A 25,846-nucleotide genomic window follows, 5' to 3' on the forward strand; every position below is an offset into this window, starting at 1 on the left:
GCCCCAGGCGTGGGGGAGGGACGCGGGCGTGGCGTGACCCCACCACCTCCTGCCCCATCTGGTGACGTTAAAAAGCCCTTGTCGGGTTAAAAAAAAAGTCCAGTGGGCTCCGAGACCCCTATCCCCTTGCTCCCAGGCTGGGTGAGATTTGAGGGACCAAATCTCCCCCGGCTCGAGGTGCCCCCATAGCGAGGGGCGCAGGACGCTGCTCCAGGCGGGGTCCGGCCAGTTCCATTTCCTTCCTTCCCAACCCGTGCGGGTCCTGTCCACCGCGCGTGCCCCCTCGGGCTGTGGCCTGCGCTGACCGAGGGGGCGGCGGGGCCCCCCAGGCCGCGTCATACCTCGGACTCGAGGCTGGAAAAGTGCGCCGAGCCCCGGCGGGTACCCAGGTCCCCGCCCCGGTGTCTCCGGTGGGGCGCGGCGGGCAGCGGCGGCCCCCAGTGCGCGGCGTGCGGGCACCGGCGCGCGTGGCGGGAGGGCCCGGTGAGCCTGCGCGCGGGGGCGGCGCGGGGACACGAGCTGAGGTCCTCGAGCGATCGCGAGGTGGGCGCGGGCGGCGGGAGGTCCCAGCCCCCCGCGGCGCGCCGGTGCCGGTGGTGGTGCGGCGCGGCAGCTGCGGGCGCGCGGTGCGAGGCCCGCGGGCGGTGAGGATGCGACCGCGGACACCCGCAGCGGGCCCGGCGCCGGGGCGGGGGCCCCGCGGCCCAGGGCGGGGGCGGCGGCGCCCACCAGCCGCCGTCCAGGCCGTCGTGTGAGCAGCTGAGATGGCGCGGCGGCGGCAGCAGCTCCAGGCTAGCGCAGTGGCGACAGTGCCAGGCGGCGGGGCCGCTGCGCGGGGGCAGGTAGTCCCAGCTGCCGGCGCGCCAGCCCCCGAGCTTGTCGACCGACCAGTAGCGGCCAGGCGGCGGCCCGAGGCGCTCGGCGTACGGGTAGGGGAAGTCGGCGAACCACCAGGGCTCCAGGCCGCCCAGCGACGCGCCGCCCAGGCTCTCCGAGTCCTCCGAGTCCGACGGCGACGGCTCTAGGTCAAGGTAAGGACAGGGGGGCGGCGCGGCGCGGCACGGGGGTGGCGCGGCCTGGGCTCCGCCGCCCGCGCCCCCCGCACCGCCCGCGCCCCCCGCGCCGGGGCCCAACAGGGGCTGGCTCTCGGGGTCCGAGCGCGGCCAGCGCGTGGGCGCCGGCGGGCTCTCGTCCTCGAAGGCCAGGCGGCAGAGCGGCGGCCCGACGGCCGTGGCCGCGGCGGCCGGGGGCGCGGGCGGCGACGGGAAGCCAGGGAAGGCGCCGGCGGGCGGCTCGGCCGGCTCTTTGTCGCGCACGATGGCGAAGTAGGAGGGCGGCGGCTTCTGCGGGGGCTGCGTAGCCGGCGGAGATAGCGGGCGCCCGGTTGCGCCCCGGGGCGCGGCGCGCGCCTCGCCCACGCCCAGGCCCTGCGGCTCGATGGGGCCGTAGTAGCGGTGGAAGCCGTCGGCCAAGCTCGCGGCCCCCGGCGGCCCTGCACCTTTGGCGCGGCGCCAGCGGTCCACAGTGGCGCGCTCGCGGGGAATGAAGGGCGCGGGGCCGGGAGCGGGCCTCGCCGCCGGGTACACCGGGCTGGGCAGCGGCTGCGGCGGCGGCGGCGGCTTGGCGGGCGGCGGGGCAGCCTCCGCGCTGCAGCAGCTGTACATGCCCTGCGGGGGTCGCGGCAGAAGCCCAGTCAGCGTGGGACGCTGCGGACCACCGGCCTTCCCTCCGTCCCTCCCTCCTCTCCAGCACCCCGAGCCAGCTCCCTTCCGTTCCTAGGCCTCCCTGCCTGCTTCCTCCCATCTGTCCCCCTCCGCCTCCCTCTCTCCCCCATACCCTGGAGAAGGCCAGCAGGAAATCCATGCGGTGGGTGGGCCCCAGGCAATGCCGCAGGCGCCAGTACACCAGGTGCTCCCAGGCGAAGACCAGCAGGGAGAGGCCCATGGCCACCAGCAGCATGTAGAAGACGCCCGCCATGTTGTCGATGTCCAGCTTGCTGCTCATCACCTCGATTTTGTCATTGTGGCAGATCCCAGAGAGCCACAGCCGCTCCAGCATCTCGATCTCATCTGGGGACAGGAAGGTGGGAGGTCACCTTCCGTGGGCACCCTCTGAGGACCCTCCTCTCTGATACAGGAGTCTAGGTCCTCAGACCCTGGTGTCCGGGTCCTCATCCCCTCCTTCCCCAGTTCCCAGGGGTCTCTGCCTCCCCTCCCTTCCCCACCCCCCTGTAGGCATCTCTGCGTGCAGCCGCACCATCCCCCAGGAACTGCAGCAGCGCCAGGTCGATGGGCCGCTTCCAGCGGGAACCCTTGTGCAGGGCGATGCCGTAGCCTGTGGTGGCAAAGACCTTGCCCGAGCCGATGGTGACGAGCTTGCAGCCCTCATCTTTGCGGGCCATGTAGTTGAGCACAGCCGCGTCGTAGATGAAGGCATCCAGCTTCCTGCCGGCAGGGGCGTGAAGGGCAGGGTCAGTTCCACCCAGATGCCCGAATGGGCAGACCAGAGTCCCTCTACCTCCTAACCTCCAACTGCTCCAGATTCTAACTAGTGGTGAACTTCTCAGTAAGTCACCGCACCTTTTTGTGCCTCTGTTTAAACATCTGTCAAATGGGGACAGCGGCAATACCTCCCTTCCAACGTTGTTGCGCGGATAGCCCTCGGAAGGGAGCAAAGGAAGTGCCAGAGAAGTGTTAGCTGTGACTGTTCATGAAATAACTACTGGTTCAATCCTTACTGGAACCTTCCAGAGAAGGTCCCGTATACTCCTCCATTTTAAAGAGGAGAACTCAGAAAGGAGAATCATACAAATAATAATAGTATTAATGATGACTTCTGTTGTTCCAGGCACTGTTCTATCTACCGTAATAACTCCATTCTCTCAACACTCCTATGAGGTAGAAACTATGATCTCCATTATTCAGACTGGGGAAACGCAGGCTCAGACATGCATCTTAATTTGCTTGGGTTTTCTCCCTCTAGGCCCTCCCTAATTTCTACAATTTGGTGGGAAGGTAAGTACGGATATAGAATTAGTAGTTCTCACTGATGAATACATTGTGGCACTTGCCACATGTCACTTCCTTCCCAACTGCTGCCATTTTGCATTTATCTCTGTGATGATTTGATTAATCTCAGCCTCTCCTACCAGAATGCAAGCCCCTCTAGGGCAGGATCCAAGTCGTCACGTTCTAGGCTGTGACCCAGCAGTTCCTGACACATTCAGGGTGGTCGTAAATATTTGCGGAGTAAATGAATGAATGGATAAAGGAATCCACACTTCTGTGGATTACACACTGTGTAATTATCCTGTGACATAAGATAAGTACTCATGATCTGACCTGTGAAGATGTCCAGGGCGTATTAATGAAAAAGAAAAAAACCCACTAGTCCTGGAATCCTAGATAGAATATAGCTCTATAGTTATTTTGTGGGGTGAAATTTTGGTCATCTTAATTGTAGACACCAGACTAGTTCTTAGAGGGAGGTATCTGTCTTTTCTAGTCCAACATTGTCCAAAAGAACATTCTGGAATGATGGAAATGTTCCATCTGCGCAGCCCAACATGGCAGCCACCAGCCACCCATGGCTCTGGAGCACTTGAAATGTGATCAGTATGACAAAGAGATGTAACTTTAAATTGTATTTAATTTTAATTAATTAAATTATTATTATTATTATTTATTTTTTGCCACACCAAGGCATGTGGGATCTTAGTTCTCCGACCAGAGATTGAACCCGTGCCCCCTGCATATTGGAAGCACGGAGTCTCAACCACTGGACCTCCAGGGAAGTCCCTAATTTAAATTTAAATAATCTTGGACAGCTCAGGTCTGGGGAAAACAAGAGACATCAAGGCATGTGGCTGGATGCTTAGTGAGGAGAAGGCAAAGGGTCTTCCTGACATGAATACATCACCTGGAGTCTTGAGTTGTTTGCCTATCTGTTGATGTAAATACCTCTGTGTCCCCAAACTTTCAGTGAAGCCCTGTCCACACACTCACATAAGCGCATATAAATGCCTTGTGTGCATGGTTGGTTGCATAGAAATTAAGGAAAAGGACAGACTTAGTCCTTGCACCCCAAAGGGGGAGACAGAGAGAGGATTCCCCAGATAGAATGGATCCAGCTGAAGCAAAACTTGGGGTGGGGCAAAGAATTCAAAGCTCTGGAACGTGGGGAGGGCATTCGCCACCCGGTAGTTGGAGAATGGGGTTTGAATTCACCTTATACAGATCCTAACAGGCAGGGAGAGCCCAGCTGACATCTGGAAACATACACAGTACATAGGCGAGAAGGATACCGCACTACCTGCGGGCACTGCTGCCTTGTAGGCAAACTGTAATTTCTCTCCAGGTGTCTCTTTGTTTAGGAAAATGTCCTTGGGGGCGAAAGGTGAATTGTTTAAGGTGTTTAAGTGGGAAGAACTCGGAGTGTCCTGAGTCAGGCCAAAGAGGAGGGATGGAGGCGCTGGGGACTAGATGGAAGGAGGGTCTTCAGGGGTCCTGGGAGGGAGGCGTGTACAAGGGAGAGTTGTGGGAGGAAAGAACGGAGAAGTATTTTAGAGCCAACAATCAAGACTTCCAGTGGTGGGAAGGTGAGCAGGGCTTTCAGGAAGAGGGGAGCTGAGAATCTGCTTTGAAGTTAATCGTTTGCTCAGTTTTTCTGGGATGTAATGCCTGCCTCTTTCCTCACCTCCTTACGCCCTACACCCGCATTGATCCTAAACCTCTAGTAAAACTCAGCCATGTCCGCCAGCCTTTTTGTGGGAAAAATAAAAATTCCCACCCTGTTGCCAGAGGGATCTTGACATCTGAGGCAGCTCTCGTCCCTCCTTGGCTCCCGTCCGTCCTCAGTTCACTGCGCTTCGCGGGCTCCCCACTTCACTCCCCACCAGGCTCTTTGTCAGCAAACACCCCCAACACCCCTCCTTACCCCTCTGCCTTGTCTCACATGCACGCCTCCCTCATAAGTCTGCTCCAGCCACCCTGGGCTTTGTGCAGTTCCTGGATTGCTCCACTCTGCTCCTGCCTCGGGGCCTTTGCACTGGCCATTCTCTCTGCTGGAATAATATCCTTCTCCCAGATAGCCGCCTGGCTGGCCCCCTCACCTCCTTCAAGTGTTTGCTCCAAAGGCACCTTCCCTGGTACGCTGTTTAATACTGCAACCTGTAGCCTGCTTCCTGGGTCTCCCAGACTCTCTCACCCTGCCCTATTTTTGTCCATAGCACCTACCTCCTAGTAACTATAAAATGTTTTTAGTTATTAGCTTTATCATTCATCTCCCCGCCGCCCCTCCCCCACTGGAATTTAAGTTCCGTGAAGGAGCAGACGTTGTTTGCCGGGCTCACTGCTGTATCCACAGGGTCTAGAAGAGCACCTGGCATACAACACGTGCTTAATAAAGAGGGGTTGAATGAATGAATTCAGGCTGGTTTGAGACCAGCATTCTGTGTGCCAATCACTGGAGCTGAGAGGTAAGATTTCATTAATAGGGAAGAGATGCCAAGAGGCTTTCCTCCACGGAAAATGCAAGAGAAAAGTGTGTACTTTCAGTGAGGAATGTATAAAGATGTGTGTGTATACGTGGTTGAATTGATCTGAAAAAAATGAAAAATAATGCTTCCTTTAGGGAAAGGGGACTTGATGTTTCCTTTTCGGCCCTCATAAGTGAGTGAGAAATTGAACCTCTCTCATGGAATGGGCTTCCAGAACTGGCTGGGAGAAGCTGTGTTTCTTTATTTCTTTTTTTTTTTTTTTTTTTTTTTTTGTGGTATGCGGGCCTCCCTCTGTTGTGGCCTCTCCCGTTGCGGAGCACAGGCTCGGGACGCGCAGGCTCAACGGCCATGGCTCACGGGCCCAGCCGCTCCGCGGCATGTGGGATCCTCCCAGACCGGGGCGCGAACCCGGTTCCCCTGCATTGGCAGGCGGACGCGCAGCCACTGCGCCACCAGGGAAGCCCTATTTCTTTTTAAGAGATGCATTTCCTTTCTCTTCCTGTGAGGTTGCTTGCCCTCAGTGGTAGGGTAAGCCCACATTTGGAATGTGAGCTAGCCAAAGCCATGAGGCTGCCAATACCTTGTACCTCTCTGTAAGGATGGAATTTTCTAGTGTTGTCCAAGGTGGTAGCCACTAGCCACAGGTGGCTCTTTGAATTCCAATTTTAATTAAAATTTAAAATTCAGTTCTGTAGTTACACGAACCTCATCTCCAGTGATCAAGAGCTGTTGGCTACCATATTGGACTGCTCAGATCTTGAACATTTCCATCATCGCAGAAGATGCTGTAGGAGGGCTTCCCTGGTGGTGCAGTGGTTGAGAGTCTGCCTGCCAGTGCAGGGGACACGGGTTCGATCCCTGGCCCAGGAAGATCCCACATGCCGCGGAGCAGCTAAGCCCGTGCACCACAACTACTGAGCCCACGTGCCACAACTACTGAAGCCTGCGTGCCTAGAGCCCGTGCTCCGCAACAAGAGAAGCCACGACAATGAGAAGCCGCCACTCGCCACAACTAGAGAAAGCCCACGCTCAGCAATGAGGACCCAACACAGCCATAAATAAATAAATAAATTAATTAATTAATTTTTAAAAAAAGAAGGGGCTGTAGGAGAGCGCTGCTCTAGACACAGGAGGGTAAAGAGAAGGGGGACCATTGGTGGTTTTCATTTTGTAAAGAAATCTTGTATTTGATTCTTCAAACTATGTGGATGTATAACTCTGATAAAAATTGGATGAAAAATTAGAAAAAAATGTAAAAAGGAATACCAGGGAGAAAAAGAATGCAGCAGAAGCAGGAAATCAGAGCAAGAGGTGACAGTGAGAAACACGGGTATCCTTTGGGAACCTACAAAGCTTCCGGGTGAGGGGCACAGGAGGGTGATTCTGGGTTTCTCGCTGGGCGAGTGAGGTTATGTAGTACAGTGGGTGAGAGGTTGGACTGAGAATTAGACTGCCAGGGTTCAAACCCTAGCTCTGCCCCTCACCAGCTGTAGGGTCTTGCTCTGCGTTTGTCTTCTCACCTATAAAATAGGAATAATAATATTCACCTCTAAAGCGTTGTGGGTGGCATTGTGTTCCCCAGCATTTATACATTGAAGTCCTATCCAGTGCCTTTGAATGTGCGCTTAGAGAAAGGGTCTTTACAGTGGTGATCAAGTTAAAATGAGGTCATTAAAGTGGACCCTGATCCAGTATGCATGGTGTTCCTATAAAAAGGGGGAATTTAGATACAGAGACATGCACAAAGGGAAGATGATGTGAAAAGACACAGGAAGAAGATGGCCATCTGTAAAGCCAAGGAGAGAGGCCTGGGACCCATCCTTCCTTCACAGCCCTCCAAGGGAACCAAGGAGGACTTCTAGCCTCCAGAACTGGGAGACAATAAATTTTTGTTATGGTAGCCCTAGCAACCCAATAATGAACTTAAATGAGAACAGAACTTGATGTATAATAAACACTATGGTAAATTTAAAAGGTATGGGAATGATACCAAGCCTTGGCGAGCATGTGGAACAAATGGAACGTTCCTGCACTGCCGATGAGAGTGTAAACTGGTACAACCACTTTGGAAAATGTCTGGCAGTATCTTTTGAAGCTAAGCAGACACCTCCCTATGACCTAGCAGGTCCACCCGTGGGAGTTTACCCAAGAAAAATGAATGTATATGTCCTCCAAACACTTGTACAAGAATCTTCATAGTAGAATATTCACAATGGCCAAACACTGGAAACAACCCAAATGTTCACCAATCAGGAGAGTGGAAGAATTCTGATATATTCCTCTATTGGTATACTCAATGGAATACTGCAGTGAACAAACTTGGTAGTAGCGTTGGATGAAGCAAGCTAGACACAAAAACTATTATATACACTGTTATATATACACTGTTTGATTCTGTTTATGTAATATTCAATGAACCAGGCAAAACTAATCTACAATGATAATCTATGGTGACTAGAAGGGCAGCGGGGAACTAGAAATTTCCATACCTTAACCTGGGTATGGTCACATGAATGTACAGCTGATCAATGAACCTCACACTTAAGATCTGTATATGGTGGGATGTAAATTGGTGCAGCCACTATAGAGAACAGTATGGAGTTTCCTTGAAAAGCTAAAAACAGAGCTACCATATGATCCAGCAATCCCACTCCTTTGCACATATCCGGAAAAGACAAAAATTCGAATTTGAAAAGACACATGCATTCCAGTATTCACAACAGCACTATAAGCAATAGCCAAGACATGGAAGCAACCTAATGCTCATCGACAGATAAATGGATAAAGAAGATGTGGTATGTATGTGTGTACACACACACACACACACACACACACACACACACACACACACAATGGAATATTATTCGGCTATAAAAAAGAATGAAATGATGCCATTTGCAGCAACTTGGATGGACCTAGAGATGATCATAATAAGTGAAGTAAGTCAGACAGAGAACGGGAAATATCATATGATATCCCTTATATGTGGAAACTAAAAAAATACAGGGGACTTCCCTGACGGTCCAGTAGTTAAGACTTCGCCTTCCAGTGCAGGGGGTGCGGGTTCAATCCCTGGTTGGGAAGCTAAGATCCCACATGCCTTGAGGCCAAAAACCAAACATATAACAGAAGCAATATTGTAACAAATTCAATAAAGACTTTAAAAATGGTCCACATCAAAAAAACTTTAAAAAAAATACAAATGAACTTATTTGTTTATTTGAACAAATAAGTTCATCTGAACTTATTTCTATGTCTGTGAGTCTAGAAATAGACTCACAGACATAGAAAATAAACTTATGGTTACCAAAGCGGAAAGCAGGGGAGGGATAAATTAGGAGTTGGGATTAGCAGATACATACTACTATATGTAAAAGAGATCAACAAGGGCCTACTGTATAGCACAGGAATTATATTCATATCTTGTAATAACCTATAATGGAAAAGAATCTGAAAAAATCATATATATATATGAATCACTTCATATCCCTGAAACTAACACATTATAAATCAACTATACTAGTATATATACATATTTATATACATACGTAAGACATAGATAGAGAGACCACATCAAATTTCCTTTGGAGGAAATGGTGGCCACTTTAACATGAGATCAACCCCCATGTTACAAGGAAACATTTGGCTTAGCAGAGAGGCATTTTTTTTTTTTTTTTTTTTTTACAATTCCTGCATCTATGGCTCCTCTGTGCTCAGAATGTGTGTTGGGGACCCCTTGAAACGGCCTCTGCTGTGTTCCAATAAAATTTTATTCACCAACAAAAAAAAAATTAAAAAAAATAAATCGATTATACTCTAATAAAAAAAGAAAAAGATCTGTGTATGTTACAGCTCAATTAAAAAAAAGATGCAATATAAAAAGACACGGGATGAAGCCTCAAGCTATTCTTATTAAGGGCTGGGATTGTGGCTGACATTTGGATGAAAAGAAAAATACAGGTATCCCTCCTTCTTTTAACTCAGGGGTGGGATAGATTTGGATTCATTTTTTTGAGACGGGGCTGGTCTCCCTTGCTGGTCCCACTCTCACTGCTCTCCAAAAGTCAGGAACCAAGTAGATGTGGGACATGAGGGTGCTACCCTTACCCAAGTCTTGGAATTCTTGCTCTCCAAACGTAAGGATGAGATAGACTGGGAATGTGAGGATTCCCTGTAGAAGTTAAAAAAAAAAAAAAAAAAAAAAGAAGGCAATTCCCCTGCCTCCCGAGGAAGGCATTAGGTACTTGTGAAGTAGGGGGGGCGGGGATGAGTCAGCTGGCTGGCTGGGGAGGATACTCTGGGGGGTGAGTAAGGAAGGGAAAATTCCCAGGGGGGTGGGGAGGTGGCCAGAGCCCTTTTATGTTTCATGTTCATAACCTTCACTATGAAACTTTTGGCATTTAGATGATGTAGACCCGGGCCGCCCAATCTGGTATCTACACAAGTCCCTGTGGCTGGTTTAAGCGCTTGAAAGGTGGCAAGTTTGAACTGAGATGTGTGGTGAGTATAAAATGCACACTGGATTTCAAAAGGTGTGTGTGTTGGTCGGGGGGGTGGATTATGTAAAAGGTCGCAACCATTTTTATACTGATTATGTGTTGCAATAATATTTTGAATATACTAGGCTAAGTAAAATACATCATTAAAATGAATTTCACCTGTTTCTTTTTGTGTCTTTTAACGTGGCTACTAACAATTTAGAATTACACAGTAGCTTGCATTTCCTTTCTGCTGGACAGTGCAGACAAACTGACGCCCTTCACGTTTCCAATCTTAAATCCAGCACACATAGGCTTGAGGTCTGGGCTTCTGTGGAGATTAAGGGAGAGATGGGCTCCAATTTTGGTTAATATGCTCCAGAGCTGGAAGACATGGGCCTGTGAGATGGTCCAGAAAGTGAATTCAATCTGGCAAAGGGGAGCTTGAAGCCAGAGTGACCCTGAGAAGCCCAGGAATTTGCACAGTTTTTAGGAAAGGGGTTATGGGGCTAAAGGTTATCTAGATGCTAAGGGGTGGGAAACTCCAGATGACATCTGGGGGTCGAGGCAACTACAGGAAGGGATTAAGAAGTGGAAGAAGGACAAGGAAAGAAGAGGAGGAAAAGAAGAAAAAAGAAAAAGAGAGGAAAGGAAGGAAACAACAACAAAAGAGGTAAAAAGACAGAGTTCTAGAACTCCATGTGACAGCCACTAGCCAGACGCAACCAAGTCTGAATTGAGATGAGCTGTGATTATAACATTTGAAGTACCCACCCTCCCCCTGCCAAAACAGTGGAACATCTCTTAATTATTTTTTTTTTTGGCCGTGGCACACGGCTTGTGAGACTTTAGTTCCCCGACCAGGGATTGAACCTGGGCCCTCAGCAGTGAGAGCGCCGAGTCCTAACCACTGGACTGCCAGGGAATTCCCCATCATTAATTTTGATATTACATATTGAAATGATAATATATTGGAGCTATTGGGTTAAATACAATGTACCATTCGAATTAATATCACCTGTTTCTTTTAGTGTGGCTCCTGGATACATTTACATTACATACGTGGACCTACTATGTAGCCCAGGGAACTATATTCAATATTGTAACCTATAATGGAAAATAATCTGAAAAAGTATATATATATATATTTCAGTTATGTGTATACAACTGAATCACTTTGCTGTACGTCTGAAACATTGTAAATCAACTATACTTCAATTAAAAAAAATGTTTCATGGGGCTTCCGTGGTGGCGCAGTGGTTGAGAGTCCGCCTGCCGATGCAGGGGACACGGGTTCGTGCCCCGGTCCGGGAAGATCCCACATGCCGCAGAGCAGCTGGGCCCGTGAGCCATGGCCACTGAGCTTGCACGTCCGGAGCCTGCGCTCCGCAAGGGGAGAGGCCACAACAGTGAGAGGCCCGCGTACCGCAAAAAAAAAAAAAAAAAAAATGTTTCATGGGATTTCCCTGGCGGTCCAGTGATTGGGACTCGGCGCTTCCACTCTGAGGGCGCACTGGTTCGGTCCCCGGTTGGGGAACTAGGATCCCGCATACCGCGTGTTGTGGCCAAAATAACAACAACAAAAACCCATTCCCTATATGTGCCTGTTTTTAAAAATAAATAAAATTTAAAAATGTTTCATAAATGAAAAAAATAAAATCACTCGGGGCTTCCCTGGTGGCGCAGTGGTTGCGCGTCCGCCTGCCGATGCAGGGGAACCGGGTTCGCGCCCCGTCTGGGAGGATCCCACATGCCGCGGAGCGGCTGGGCCCGTGAGCCATGGCCGCTGGGCCTGCGCGTCCGGAGCCTGTGCTCCGCAACGGGAGAGGCCACAACAGGGGGAGGCCCGCATACCACAAAAAAAAAAAAAATAAAATAAAATAAAATAAAATAAAATAAAATAAAATCACTCATCCACCCCCCAAAAAAAGAAAAATATTACATATGTGGCTCCCCAGCTCTGCTCTAGAAAAAAGGTGGAGGGAACGCCTGGAAATATGAATAAGGAGGGGGAGAGGAGAGATCTTCACTTTTTACCTTATTATTTTTAACAAGTGTAAGTGTTAGGTAAATAAAACCTTTGAAGAGAAGGGGGAAAGAGATTTGGGAAGGGGAAACCTCGTTCATGAAGATTGGGAATGTGAAGGCAAAGGGTGCCAGGCACAGAGAAAGGGGGTGTCCTCCAGGCAGGGGAGCCCTGGGAAGGGGGCTGAGGGGGTCCATCGGGCTTCGCAGCTGAAGGAAAGACAGGAGGAAGGGTGTTCTGGAAACAAGCTCGAGGCTTTGTTCCCCACAGGTTCCCGGGCATCGTTGAGAACCTGCGTGGAGCAGGGAACCACGTGACATGTCCCAACAATTCTAATCAACACTGAGGGGTAAAAAAGATCCAGTTACAATTGGCACCTGCAGGGGTTAGCAGAGAGTGGGCCTGGGGGAAAGGTGTCAGGAGGGCAATACAGCTTCTGACTAACTGGTCCCTCTGATGTCCTCCTCCATTCATTCTCCACATGGAGGCCAGAGGGGGCATTTACAAACAGAAATCTGATCACATTGCTCCCCTACTTAAAGTCCCCCTTTCCCATGGCTTCTCACTGCCCTTCAAATAAAACCCAGCGCTGACCTCGGCCTCAGGGGTCACACCCTGTGTTCGACTCTCATCTACCCTCTAAACTGACTCTAACTGAGCTCGCCACCCTTCAGCCATGATGGCTTCTTGCTGTTCCTCTAAGAAGCCAAGACCGCTCGGGGCTCAGACCCTTTGCCTGCAAGGCTAGGCAAGTCCACCTAGCTAAGGAGGAGTCCCTCACCTCCTTCTGGGCTCTGTTCCAGTTACCTCCCCCAGAGGCCTGCCCTCAACACCCTGGTGAATACACACCCCAGCTCAGTCACACTCTAGCTAACAATCACTTTCTGAAATGATCATGCTGATTTTTCTGTTTGCATGTTTCTTGTTAATTTCCTACCTCTAGGTCTTAAGCTTGCTGTGGGCAGGAATTGTGATCTGTTTGTTCACTGCGAGGCATGGAGTCGAGGCTAAGAAAATAAATGCATGCTGAATAACTAAATCAATGAGGGACGGGGAGAGAGAGTCATTGTGCTGAGCTTTGTTGTAACCTTGGACTGTACTTTGGGGTCAGAACTTAACTCTTCCCCATGATTTGGGAAACTGATGTTAAAAAAGAAAAAAAAAAAAAAAAAATATATAAATATATATATATGTATATCTCCAAGTATTGATTCCAGTGAGTTCAGATCTAATGATGATGATGATGGCAGTAGTAGTAATAATAATAATAATAATAATAATAACAGCAAATACCTACAGTGTGCTAGGCACTGTTCTAAGTATTTTGCATGGATTAACTAATAATAATAGCTATAATAATATATATTATTTAATAATAATGACTAAATAATATATTAACTAATAATAATAACTATAACAATTCTTATAAAAAACTTATGAGGTGGGTTCTCTTGTCATCCCCATTTTACAAAGGAGGAAACTGAGGCTCAGAGAGGTTGAGTAACTTGCCCAAGGTCACACAGCCAAGAAGGGACAAAGCCAAGATCTGAACCCTGGCAGTCTGGCTCCATAATTCATAACCACTGGCTCTCTGAAAATATTCTAAGGCTTCTACTCCCAGAAGGGGGAGTTCATTTCCACCCTCAATGATCTCTGCCCTCCAAGCTGACCCACCCTGGGCTGACCTCTGAGGCTGATGAACAACCCCTGACCCCTTGCCATCTCCGAGCCTCCTCAGGGGCCCCAGCAGCCCCACTCCCCACCCCTCACCTCCCGGCCCCCAGTCTGCGCTGACCCTGCCTTGAGCTGAGTGAGTGCTTCCTCTACGCGGGGCTGGTTGTAGCGCACCATGTAACTGTGCATGTCGGGGTAGTTGCTGCGGATGTTCTTCTCTGTGGACCCGTTGGGCACCGTCCCAAACTTCAGGGGCGGGTACTGCTCCTGGGGCCGCTGGAACTGGGGCAGAATGGGGAGTCATTAGGGCACCCCCCAGGGGGCATCTGGGTCAAGGATGTCCTCAACCAGCTGCTCCATCCTGGGGGACACTGGCAGACAGACACCCCAGTCCAGAAGTGTTTCTCACACTTGCTCGCCATGACCCATGGAAACGCTACTCTTCACCCATCGCATACATCCGCAGTTATCTGTACGTATGTATGCAGATATGTATACATACACATGCGCACACACAGTCAGGAGTAATATTGAAATATTTGATCCCCAGTATGGGCTGATCATGGTCCAATCAGAAAAGACACGGGCAACAAAGCTCCAGACCGGTCCCAGAGGCCCTTGATGGGCCAGGCATTAACCCTTAACTTGCTGGATCATGAGAGGTCCCAGGGGCAGGGGCTGGCATGGCACCGGCTGGGGGCAGTTGCTAACAGGTCCCAATCTGTTCAGAAATAGTTCACTATTTTAACAACAGACCCGGCCAGATAGGTGTGTGCTGGCCTAATGTCGGGTGTCTATATGACTAAAACAAAAGTTTCATACAACCATACTCACCCTGATTACCTAAAATGCAGTCAAACATTTTTTATTCTATTCTAATCCATTCCATTAAAAAGTCTGTTGTAACCCATTGAATTGGTTCCTCAACCTTCTAATAGGTCATGACACCCAGTTAACCACGTTAGTCTCAAAATGTGCTGTGCAGACCACCAGTCCCTGAACGAACTGTGATCCGTGATGAGGTAAGTACAGAAACCGAGAGAGTGAGCATTTCAAGCTATTTGACAGAATAATTTTATGTCTGTTGAACCGAATAAATAAAGATGTGGGTTGGAATTTTGCACGTCTTGATTTTAAATTTTATTTTACTTTTCCAGTAATTCCTTTCTAATATATTTTATAAAAGCATTGGTCTCCACTGGATTAGAAATGTCAAAAATTAGCCCTTCATCACAGTTTGAGAGAACCACTGGTCTAGAATATTCCATTTGGCACTACTGCCCCTAGAATATTTGGGGATACTCTCTTCTCCTTGGAATATTTAAATAGTTCATCGTGAAACATAACCATTTTCCTCCAGAATATTCCATTCTACCAATCTGGGACTCTTTCGGGGAAGAGACCCCCCACGAGTCCCCCCGCTCCCCTCCATCTGCCACCTCCAACCTCAGTCAGTTCCCTCCCTCCCCAAACACATATACCTTTCGGTCACTGAGCCCAGACACGGTATCCACATACTCCTCCTGGATCATGAAGGCGGCCAGGTTGGCTGTGTAGCTGGCGAGGAAGATGACGGCGAAGAAAGCCCACACCAGCACCATGATTTTGCTGGTGGTCCCCCGGGGGTTCTCCACGGGCACCGAGTTATTGAACACGAGGGCCCAGAGCAGCCAGATGGATTTCCCAATGGTGAAAGTTGAGCCGCCAGGGCCTGCAGGGGGCCAGGAGGGGGACATGGACCCCAAATCCCTTATGCTCAATGAGGGAGCAGAAAGAACTACAATTCCCAGTGGCCCCTGAGGCCCCTGTTGCCTCAGGAGACCATAACTCTATCCCAGGGGCTGTTGGGAAACATAGTTCTATCGGTGGTCCAGGCACTCTGAGGTAGGGTGATGGAGGAAGGGGACTCACGTTTGCCCGTGGCCAGGCTGCGGTTGTAGCCGACGGGACTGAGGTACTCAAAGATGAAAACGGTGACGGCGACCACGGTGAGGCACATGACGAACATCATCACCCACACGGCAGGGCTGTATGGCTCTGAGGGCAACGGGGGGTGTGGCCATGACTCAGCCAAGCCAAGGCTTGGGCGCCCACAGACATGTGAACAAGGTACGGCCCAGATCTGACCCCGTCCTACTCTGCCCCCTTCTTGGGGACAGACTCAATGCCCACCCAGACCCCTGGCAGGGGTGGCGGGGCAGTCTCTCCCAAAGAAAATCATCTCAATCATTTCTGTGATTTCAGCCACCATATAGAAACTATCTCCTAAATATGTTTCCTGAGCCCCAGGCCTGATTCTCCACCTGCCCCTGGCAATCCTTCCAGGCCATTTATGTCCCACACAGAGCCCAGCACCGACTCCCAGGCTCCCCATCCTGGGAGTTCCCCGTCCATCCAGTCACCGCCCAGACCCTCCGTCCCTCATTTGCCACCCTCACTCCCTCCTTCCCTCCCCCTCACCAGCATCCTGTGAGTCCCCAGCACTATCCTCCTGTTCTCCCCCCACCCCCCCACCTCGGCCTTTCCTCTCCATTCTCTCTGCCGACACGGCTCAGGCCACATGCTGTCCCCCGGACCATCTCCCCATCCTCTCCTCTCCGGCCCTTCCCCCCACCACGGCCCTAGAAGCTCTTTCTACACCCAGAGATGACCTGGCCTCTCCCCAGCTCACAGCCCTCTGTGGCTCCCCAGTGCCCCCCAGGACAAAGTCCCTGCCTCTCAGCCTTGTTTCCTCTCTCGTCTCTGGACTGATCATTTGTTCAAGAACCCATTGCTTTAACCACCCAGAACTCAACAGTTCCCCAAACAAGCTACATCCTCCCTGCCTCTTTCTCAATAGCTCCCCTACCAGAGGCACCACCCTGACCTGTCCATCAGCCAAACCTGAGTTCCTGCATCCCCTCCTCACACTGCTTCCGGGAGTTCACTGACAGCAAACCCAAATCACTCTTTCTTGAGATCAGTACCTGAGATTTGACCTCCCTGGGCCAAGTGTAAGCTGCCAGGACTGCCCCTGTCACAGTAGGGTCACCAGCCTGGATTGTCACTGCAGTATCTGGGGATACGCCTGTCGCCTCCACTGGGCCACGTGATGGGGCATAAACATGACCTTGTCACTCCCTTGCTGAAAGCAGGGGCCCCACGTGGTGCCTGTCAGGGTGCCCTGCAGAGACCTTGGTGCAAAGAGGAGGCCACAAGAGACACCGTTGGGGAAATAGACAGAAAACAAAACACCAAAGAAGGGTTGTCCCTTCTCCTCTCAGCCCTTCCCCCTCCCAGGAGCTTTGCTCAGACTTCGGAGAGCAGGAGGGAACGGACGTGAACTGCTGCCCTTGGCCTGATGTACGCTTTCCCTTTTGTCTTCTCCAAGCTCAGTAAATGAGATCTCTACCCAATATACCTCAAAGCCACCAACCCACTGTGTGCCAGCTTTCTACCCGCATCCTAAGCCAGTTTACTTGTCTCACCCTCTTGGCCATCTTCCTATCCTGCACCCCAACCGCACTCTGCACGGACCTCTGCAGTAGCCTCCTCATGGGCCTCCTGCATCCTCAGACCCATTAGTGGGATATCTTAAAAGCCTAAATCTGATCGTATATCCCCACACCACCTCCTGCAGTTAAAAGCCTTGCCATTGCAATAAAAGTAAAACCCAACCTTCCTACCATAGCAACCAAGGCCCTGCTCGATCCACCACCTGATTCCCTCTCAGCCCCCACCTCCCACCTCTCCCACGATCACTCACTGCCCCCTCCCCAGGTCACACAGGCCTCCCGATAGTTCACAAATACCCCACGAACATTCCCACCTTGGGGCCTTTGCCCTTAATGTTCCATCTGCTTGGGACACTTTTCCAGCCAGATCTATGCAGGACCGGGTCACCTGCTCAGAGGGACCTGCCTGTCCACCCACAGCAACACCGATCCTATTCTTCTCTGTCTCTTCCCCCAGCTTAATTTCTCGTAGTATTCACCACCATATGAAATGATCTTGCCCATGTATCCCTTTAAGAGATTGTTTTCTGTCTCCCCCATGAGGCCCTGGGAGAGCTCTTAAAGGGCAAGGTTTCCTGTGCAGCCCAGAGCCTGGCACATAGTAGGTGCTCAATAAACATAGTTTGATGGGGCCCATGCTCATCTCTTTTCCTCATCTCATACTTATATACAGGGGAAGATGGTTTTTGTGGGGCCTGCCGCTTATACAATTTGGAGGGTTCCCTTTAAGAAACAGGAAAATAAAATTATGAATACAAGACCAGGTACAGGGCCTTGAAGGGGCTGTGAAGGAGAAGGCTCCTGAAGCTCAGACTTTCTTAGCTTCATGGCAAAATTGCTTCTGGTGGGGGAAATTCTCCCATTTTACAGGTTAGGGAACTGAGGCCCTCAGTTCACCGGAGTCACCCTGCTGGTACAAGCAATAGCAGGATGGGAAATGGACACACAGCTGCCCCCCAAACCCCACGCCTTGCCATTCCAGGGCCTGGGCTCACCGAGAAAGGCCGAGGGGGACACAGTGCCATTGCTACGCGCCACCATAACGCTGATGCCTGTCTCCACGAAGGGGACGGAGAAATCCACTATCTCGGACCGCTCCTCGTTGATGGTGAGAGAGCCAATGGCCATGTCCGCGCGCTGGTAGAATACCTGGGAGTGAGGACAGGGAGGGAGTGAGGGAACCCAGCTGGCTCAGGACAAAGACGGGTCCCAGGAGGAGACCAGTGACAGGATGATAGAAAGGGCTAGGAGGGTGGCGGGGTGGATGAGGGAGACGCAGGCAGAATGGGGCAGGAGAGGTGGAGGTGAGAGTCGAGAACAAGAGTGGGAAGAAGTGGCCTCCAGCCGCATCCTCCTCCCCCAGCAAGCCTCTGTAAGTTTTTGGCTCCATCCTCCAGGCCCCGCCCCCTTTCCCTAATAGTTCCACCCTCCGAGCCCCGCCTTCTCCGCCCCAGGGTCCTTCTTCCTGGCCCCGCCCCTCCGCCAAGGTGGGTCCTCCTCGTGGCCCCGCCCCTTCAAATCCAGGCTTCTCACCTTTGGCCACGCCCCTTCGGCCCCCCAGAGTTCTCCCCTCATAGTCCCGCCCCCTCAGAGCCAGGATTCCTCCCTCTTGGCTCCGCCCCCTGATCCAGCCGCTTCTCGGCCCTGACATGGTCCCGACTCCGCCCCCCACCTGTCTTGTCCCCGCCCCCACCCTGTCCCCGCCCACCTCACCTCCCCGATCATGCCGTTCCAGACACCATCAATCTTTTTGCCGTGCTTGCCGTTGGTGACCAGGTAGAGGTCATAGCTGAAGCCGATGGTCTGCGCCAGCCGCTTCAGAATGTCGATGCAGAAGCCCTTGCAGCACCGCTTTTCTGGGCGGGGGGCGTCCGGCGGAGGGCTGCGGGGAGCGAGCAGTCTTGGGGATGTTGCTGATCCCAACCCCCCCCACCCCGCCGCGGCCTTATGGAGGGAGGGACGAGCAGCAGCTAAAACTATGGTGGGCATCGCTTTCTGGGGAAACTGAGGCTCAAAGGAATTACGTGACTTGTCCAAGGTCACCAAGCTGGACGGCTTTCTGGGTCCCAAGGGAGGAGGGGGCTGGGGCTAGGACTACTAGGCTTCAAGAGAGGATTTTGAACTTTGAACTTCTGGATCCTGGGCTGTCACCTGTGGGTGCGGTTGAGCTGGCTCCGGCAGGGGACGGAGTCTCGGATGCAGGTGCCACTGATGGGGTCGGCGGGCTCCACGATGACGAAAGGCCTCTCCTCCAGCGTGGCCACGGTGAGGTGCTGTGTGTCATCAACCGGCTGCAGGAAGCGGCCATAGCGGGACCACAGCGGGTACTTGAGGCGGAGAGTCTGCTGCTCCCAGCTGCCCACCTTGGCCAAGAGCAGGGGATTCAGGCTTCCTGAGGGGGACTTTCTAGAATGTTCTGGCCTTCATGGCCTGCCTTCCTCGTAGCCGCGAGCTCCCAGCTCCTTCTCCCTCAGATCCAGGAGTCTGGGCCTCCTCCCCCACCTCTCCCTTGGACCCAGAAACCCTTTCCTCCTTCAGACCCACGAGTCTGGGCTTTCTTCTACCAGAACCCAGGGGTCTGGATTCCCAGTCCTTCCCCTTAGGACCTAGAAGTCCAGGCTCCCAGCCCCTTCCTCCGTCACAGGCCAGAATCCAGGGCCTCAGCCCCCACCTCTGCCAGGAGTCTAGGTCCTCATTGCTTCTTCCCCAGGACCCAGGAATCCAGGCCCTCTCCCATGCCTGAGGTCAGCGCCGGGACTCACCACCTCCCACGTCCTGTCTCGGGTGAGGGAGATGACCACCAGGGAGGGGTTCACCAGGAAGCCATCCTCATTGAAGGAGTAATCCCGGTTATCCCAGGTAATGTTCATGAAGTACCTGCCCAGCAGGAAGGGAGGGGACACGTGGGGACCTGAACTGGACCTTGGCAGCTGAAGGCCGAGAAATTCCCCTTTCTACTCACCAACCCCAGCGCCCAGTTTGAATCTCTCCTCTAAGTTCTTGAAAACCCAAATACGCCTCTCCTCTGCTAGGCACTCTCCCTTGGCAGCGCGGCGCCTCCAGGACCGGGTCCCAGACCTTCAGCCTGGGTCTGAGGCTCTAGGGGACCCACGTGCCTCTGCAGCCCGATCTCTGATCACTGCCCACCGTCAGACTCTCTCCGCCCAAACCCTTTTTCTGCCCCACGAATACTGAATGCAGGGTGTCCCCCTAAATATCAAGTGGTTTTCTATCTCTAGGCCTTTGTAGGTGCTTTTCTCTCTGCCTAGAAAAAAACCCTTGGACTTCCCTGGTGGTCCAGTGGTCAAGACTCTGCGCTTGCACTGCAGTGGGTACGGGTTCGATCCCTGGTCAGGGAAGTTCCACATGCCGTGCAGCACAGCCCCCCAAAAAGAAAAAAACCCTTATTCTCTCCCTCCTCATCCTGACCAGCTCTTAGGTGTTCAAGACTCAGCTCACGTGTCCCTTCTTCTGGACAGAATCCCCGGGAGGGTCTCTGGACTCCCAGGTATCTCTATTATACAATGGCACCCTGTGCTCTGAATGCCTGTCACATCACCCAGCTCACTGGACCAGACCCTCAGCTGCCATCCTTGCCTCCTCGCTCCCCTCCACCCAGGCCATCAGTCCCCAAGCCCCGTCCTTTCTGCCCCTGGGATATCTCTGCCCCATCCCCTCCTCTCTGTCCTTACAGGCCTCCTGGACCCCTACCCCAGCCTCCTACTTGGCCTCCAGCCTCCAATCTTTCTCCTCCAGTCTGTCCCCACACCACCCCGGAGAGGTCTTTCTATACCCCAAACTGACTCCACCTCTCCCCTGCTCATAGCCCACCCATGGCTCCCCAGTGCCCCAGAACAAAGTCCAAGCCTCTCAACCTGGCATTCAAGGCCCTTGCGGCCTGGGCCTCTCCACCTAAACAGCCTCATCATTCCCAACCCCTAATTCTCCACCCTGAGCTATTGTGGTCTCATCAACCTGCCCAGGTTTTTCTCCCCTCTGGTCCTTTGCACAATGCTTTTCCCCCTGCCTGGATTATCTATTTCTGGTGGACTCCCAACTGCCCTTGCAATCAAATCTAAACCCCTAACCTGGTCTAAGTGCCCTACCTGAGCTGGGACCCATGTTACTCCACCATACGCTGCCACTTGCCCACTGTGCTCCAGGCACACTGGCTTTATTTCAGGCAATTCCAGCCCCAGGGCCTTTGTACCTGCTGTTCCCCCTCCCTCTCTTCACTCAGATCTTCAGATAGTTGGCTCTTTCTCTCTCTCTCTCTCTCTCTTTTTTTTTTTTTTTCTGGCTGTGCTGTGCGGCTTGTGGGATTTTAGTTCCCCAACCAGGGATTGGAAGCTGGGTCCTCGGCAGTGAGAGCATCAAGTCCTAATCACTGGACCGCCAGGGAATTCCCTTGGATCTTTCTCTTTATCCTTTTTTTTTTTTTTTTTTTTTTACCTCCAAATTGCACCTACTTGGAAAGGCCTTTCCTGATGACCTCACCTAACCTAGCACCACAGACATTTGTTATACATTCTACCTGCTTTATTTTCATCTCAGAAGTTATTACCTGCTGATGTTTTTTTCCTTTCTTTTCTTGTCTGTGCACTGATTGTCTCACCTATGAGACTGTAAGCTCTGTGAGAGCAGAGGCCTTGTTCAACATTATACCCTGTTCATAAAGCAGGGCTTGGCACACCACAGACTCTTGACAAAGGGCTTTTCAATGAATGAATGGATGAATGAGTGAGCAGTTTATTCTTCAGGTCTCAGCTTAGATACCACCTCCTCCTGGAAACCTCCCTGACTCCGTAGGCTGACCCATGACTTGTACAGCCTAGTTTGGAAGGTTGACTGGGGCCAACACAATTCCTCTCCTGGGAGGAAGTTAGCTGTGACATTTGGAGGCATGGGTGATGGACAGGATGGGCTGAAATGATGAGTATCATGAAGGAACAGAAATTCTGGGTAAGCAGAAGAACTGGACAGCCCCTGGGAGTGGCAAGCCTGAGACAGAGTTAGAGATGGAGATGAGGTGGTGATGAAGATGGAGATGGTGATGGTGATGGAGAGGGGGAGGGAGAAAGATAGACAGACAGACACAGAGAGAGAGAGAGAGAGAGAGAGAATCAGAATGAATTGAAAGAGTAGCTGGAATTGAGGAACTGGCCTCAATTCCTGATGTCTGCGTTTCTGTGCATGTTTATCTTTCCAATAAACCCCCTTTTCCCCGAGGAAACCTGAATGACACTGCTTCCTGCAACCAAAAATGTCCTGGCTTTGCAGTACTCTCCCCAGTGCTCCCACAAAGTCCGTGCAACCTCCATTATTGCAAATAACGTGCTGTGTTGTCATTATCCCATCCCCGTCTGCTACCCCTACAGGACCCTGTGTTCTTTCAAGAGAAGTCCATGGTCTCATTCAGCTCTACGTACGCAGCGCCCAGCATGAGCCCTAGTTCCTAGCGGGCGCTCAGTAAGTATTTATGAACGAGGGATGCTTTTCTCATCCTCTTGCCCCTGGATCCCGATTCCCAGCTCCCCACCTCCCCACTTCTCAATTCTCCTCCCTTAGGCTTTCTTCCCCACCCGTCGCCCCTTCCCAAGCTCAGCTCATCCTCATTTCAGCATTCAAGTCCTCTCCTTCCACTGTCTGTCACCAAACTCATCAAGTTCTCACTCCCAGAGCTTCCTGGGGTGGAGATGCTGTTTCCCGCCAAATCCTGGTCTCCTCTTCTAAAACAATCATGTGTCAGCTGGGCACACACCTGCCCAGCTAGAATTGACATTCCCCACATTCCCCGAAATTCCTTGCAGCTAGCCCAGGGCACGGGCGGGTGATATTCAAACTCTAACAATCAGTGCAGCACAGGCACCACCCAATCAGAATCGATGTCTAGCCAATCTGCATGGATGCGGCAGTACACAACCAATAAGTCAGTCCTGGCCCAGTGACTACTTTCTCACCGATGGGATATAAGACTCGTCCCTTCCACCTCATTGGCCATAAAGGAAATGGCTTGTTCACCTCCTCACTTTCCCCCTTTTCATGCGCTAGAATTCAGACATGCCCTACAACCCAGCTTCGACTGTGCGGCAAGGAGATGGCAGAGCAACAAGGTGGGAGGGTCCTGAGTCCCTGAATGATCACATGGAGCGATGGAGTCTCCTGATAACCTGAATCGTGCATCTCTGGATTGTTAAGTGAGAGAGGAACAAACTTCTACCTTGTTTGGGACATTGGATTGTTGGGTCTTTTTGTTACTGAAGTTCAACTCCTACTCTGACTAGGGTATTTCACCAAATCTAAGATGCTATCAACTAGAAGATGTGTCACAATTTTTACGTACCCCAAAGGAAAAAAATGCACTGCCCATGAAACCTTGGTAGGCTATCAATTGTAAGACACGTCTTGGTTTCAAAGACATTAAGCTATGCAAAAACGCGCATCCTAGAATCATGAAATATAGTAATACGCTCACTGTATCTCAGGTGCTTTTTTCCAAATCACCTGATTTAACCCCAGAAAGGAGACCCAATTACACTCGTTTTACAGAGAAGGAGACTGACGTTCTGAGAGGGGACGTGACCCATTTGAGGCCACTCAGGCCCAAGTACCCCAGGTACTCAGGCTCAGGAAACTTCCCACAGCCCTCCCAGCCCAGCCCCACTCACCTGTGTAGACTCTCCCCTCGGTGGGTGCGGTTTTGGGCGCGACAGTCATGGCCAAGTTCAGGCAGGAAGCCATAGTCACGCAGCAGGGCCTGGGCACCTCTGGCCACTACGGCCACGCCAGCTGCCACACGCCGGGCCAGATTATCCCTCCAGCCTGCTGAGCGCACTGCAAACAGCCCGGCAGGCAGTGGGGCGCCTCCTGGCAGAAGAAGGGGCTCCCCAGGGGTGCCCGAGCCCCCGCCTCCAGCCAGCTGGGGCCCCACCATGAACCAGACGTAGCCAGGCCCAGTGAGGCCAGCCTCCTCGGCTGCCCGGAACACGGGCTCGGCCTCCTCACGGGCACAGAAGAGCAGGCGGATCTGCGCACTGACGCTACGGAGCTGGGCGCCCAGCACGGCCTCGCCAGCCCCGGGGTCCAGCGTCAATGCCCCGCGGTGCTCCCAGCCCACCAGGCTGCCATCCGTCAGCACCTCAATGTAGGACAGGAAGGCCCGGTGGCCGGGGGCACGCGTGGTCACAGCTACAAAAGACGTCCAGTCGTATTCCTCCAGCACCTCGAAGATGACCTGAAGCTGCTGTTCTGTGGACGAGCCCAGCTGCAGGAAGGTGGAACCCTTCTCCTGCAGGGGAGGAGGAGGAGGATGTCAGGCCACCCCATGTGGAGACCTCAGCTCCCAGCAGTCAATAAGGGACCTTCAGCGGCCAGTGAAGGGTTCACAGCTCCCAGGGGTCCAAAGGGGACCTCACCTCCCGGCAACTGATAAGGGCATCACAGCTCCCAACGGCCAAAGGCAGCTCACAGCTCTCAACGTGGCAGGCTGACTAGCCATTCGGCAAACCCATCTCCTTCCCTTGCTGGGGCACAGAGCTAGACCTGGGTTATGTTTAGCCACAGGACTGAGTTCTAGGCTCATCCATAAAAACCTCTCCCCCCATGCACCTTACTCTTCCCTGTCTGAGGGCAGATGCAGAGGCCCCAGAGGAGAAACCTAGGGGATTACAGAGCCACAGCACGGGAGGAAACTGAGTCCCTGAGTCACGGCTTGGAGGCGAGCCAACTCCAATCAAGAACACCTGTTTGGATTTTATATGAGTGAGAAACAACCTTCTATTGGGTTAAGCCACTGAGAAGTGGGGGTTTATCTGTTACAGCAGCTAACATTAGTGTAGTAAACACACTCAGCATCCTGGAAGGGAACTACAGTTTCCAGCATCCACTGAGAGGGACTACATCTCCCAGCAGGCCATGAGGGTGCTGAAGGTAGTCTCTCCCAACTGGAGGAAGCTTTGCTGAGTAGACTTGCCCTTCTCTGCTTTTCTTCCTACCTTCCTGTCCCCTCCTTTTCTGTTTCCTTTGCTGGACTCTCTTCCTCAGTCAGAATTCTAAACATAGGAGTGCCCTTGTTTCCTCTTTTCTTCTGTCCTCTCTCCCTGGTGATCTCATCCAAATCCGTGGGTTTAAACACTGCCTCCTGTGCTCTCCAATATGGTAGCTACTAGCCGCCCATGACTCTTCACATTAAAATCAATTAAAGTTAAATAAAACTTAGTTCCCTGGTTGCACTAACCACACGTCAAGTGCTCAACAGCTACACATGGCTGTGGCTATCACATGTGACAGAGCAGATGAAGACCACCTTCATCATTGCAGAGAATTCTATTGGACAGCCCTCGGGCCCATAGCCAGAGCATCTCCAACTCTTCTCGGCTCTCTGTTCAAAACATGACCCCCAGCTGTTCAGTCCTCACTACAGGCCCTGTCACGGCCCTCATTGTTACCACTCTCTTGCCTAGACGACAACAGCTTCCTAACCCATCTCGACTTCCTTTCTCGCACCTTCCATTCTCCAGACAGCAGCCAGAGTGATCTTTTCAAAATAGTAATTGGATTGCCTCCCTTCTTGGTTGAAAACCTTCCAATAATTCTACATCAGAATCAAAGCCAAAGCCCTCGCTGTGGCCCACAAGGCCCCGCATGACCTGGTCCCCGTCGCCTCTCTGACCTCATC

At 52.0% G+C, this 25,846-nt stretch overlaps 1 protein-coding gene and 1 non-coding gene across 2 annotated transcripts in view; one reads left to right on the forward strand and one right to left on the reverse strand.

Moving 5' to 3' along the window:
• Positions 1-335: 335 nt before the first annotated feature.
• The window catches only part of GRIN2D (glutamate ionotropic receptor NMDA type subunit 2D), a 28,086-nt gene continuing 2,575 nt past the window's right edge, over positions 336-25,846 (reverse strand). The window contains exons 2-12 of the mRNA XM_024132647.1: positions 23,838-24,457; positions 19,932-20,046; positions 19,321-19,532; positions 18,883-19,051; positions 18,165-18,318; positions 15,587-15,712; positions 15,157-15,386; positions 13,797-13,957; positions 2,257-2,444; positions 1,837-2,069; positions 336-1,667 (exon numbers count right to left, since the gene is read on the reverse strand). Of these exons, the coding sequence (XP_023988415.1) occupies positions 336-1,667; positions 1,837-2,069; positions 2,257-2,444; positions 13,797-13,957; positions 15,157-15,386; positions 15,587-15,712; positions 18,165-18,318; positions 18,883-19,051; positions 19,321-19,532; positions 19,932-20,046; positions 23,838-24,457 (3,540 nt within the window). The remainder of the gene's footprint in view (positions 1,668-1,836; positions 2,070-2,256; positions 2,445-13,796; positions 13,958-15,156; positions 15,387-15,586; positions 15,713-18,164; positions 18,319-18,882; positions 19,052-19,320; positions 19,533-19,931; positions 20,047-23,837; positions 24,458-25,846) is intronic.
• Positions 20,456-20,528, forward strand: TRNAA-UGC (transfer RNA alanine (anticodon UGC)). Its single transcript has one exon. It is a non-coding gene; the product is annotated as a tRNA-Ala (tRNA).

Source organism: Physeter macrocephalus, unplaced genomic scaffold (genome assembly GCF_002837175.3).
Source record: "Physeter macrocephalus isolate SW-GA unplaced genomic scaffold, ASM283717v5 random_150, whole genome shotgun sequence".
NCBI lineage: Eukaryota > Metazoa > Chordata > Mammalia > Artiodactyla > Physeteridae > Physeter > Physeter macrocephalus.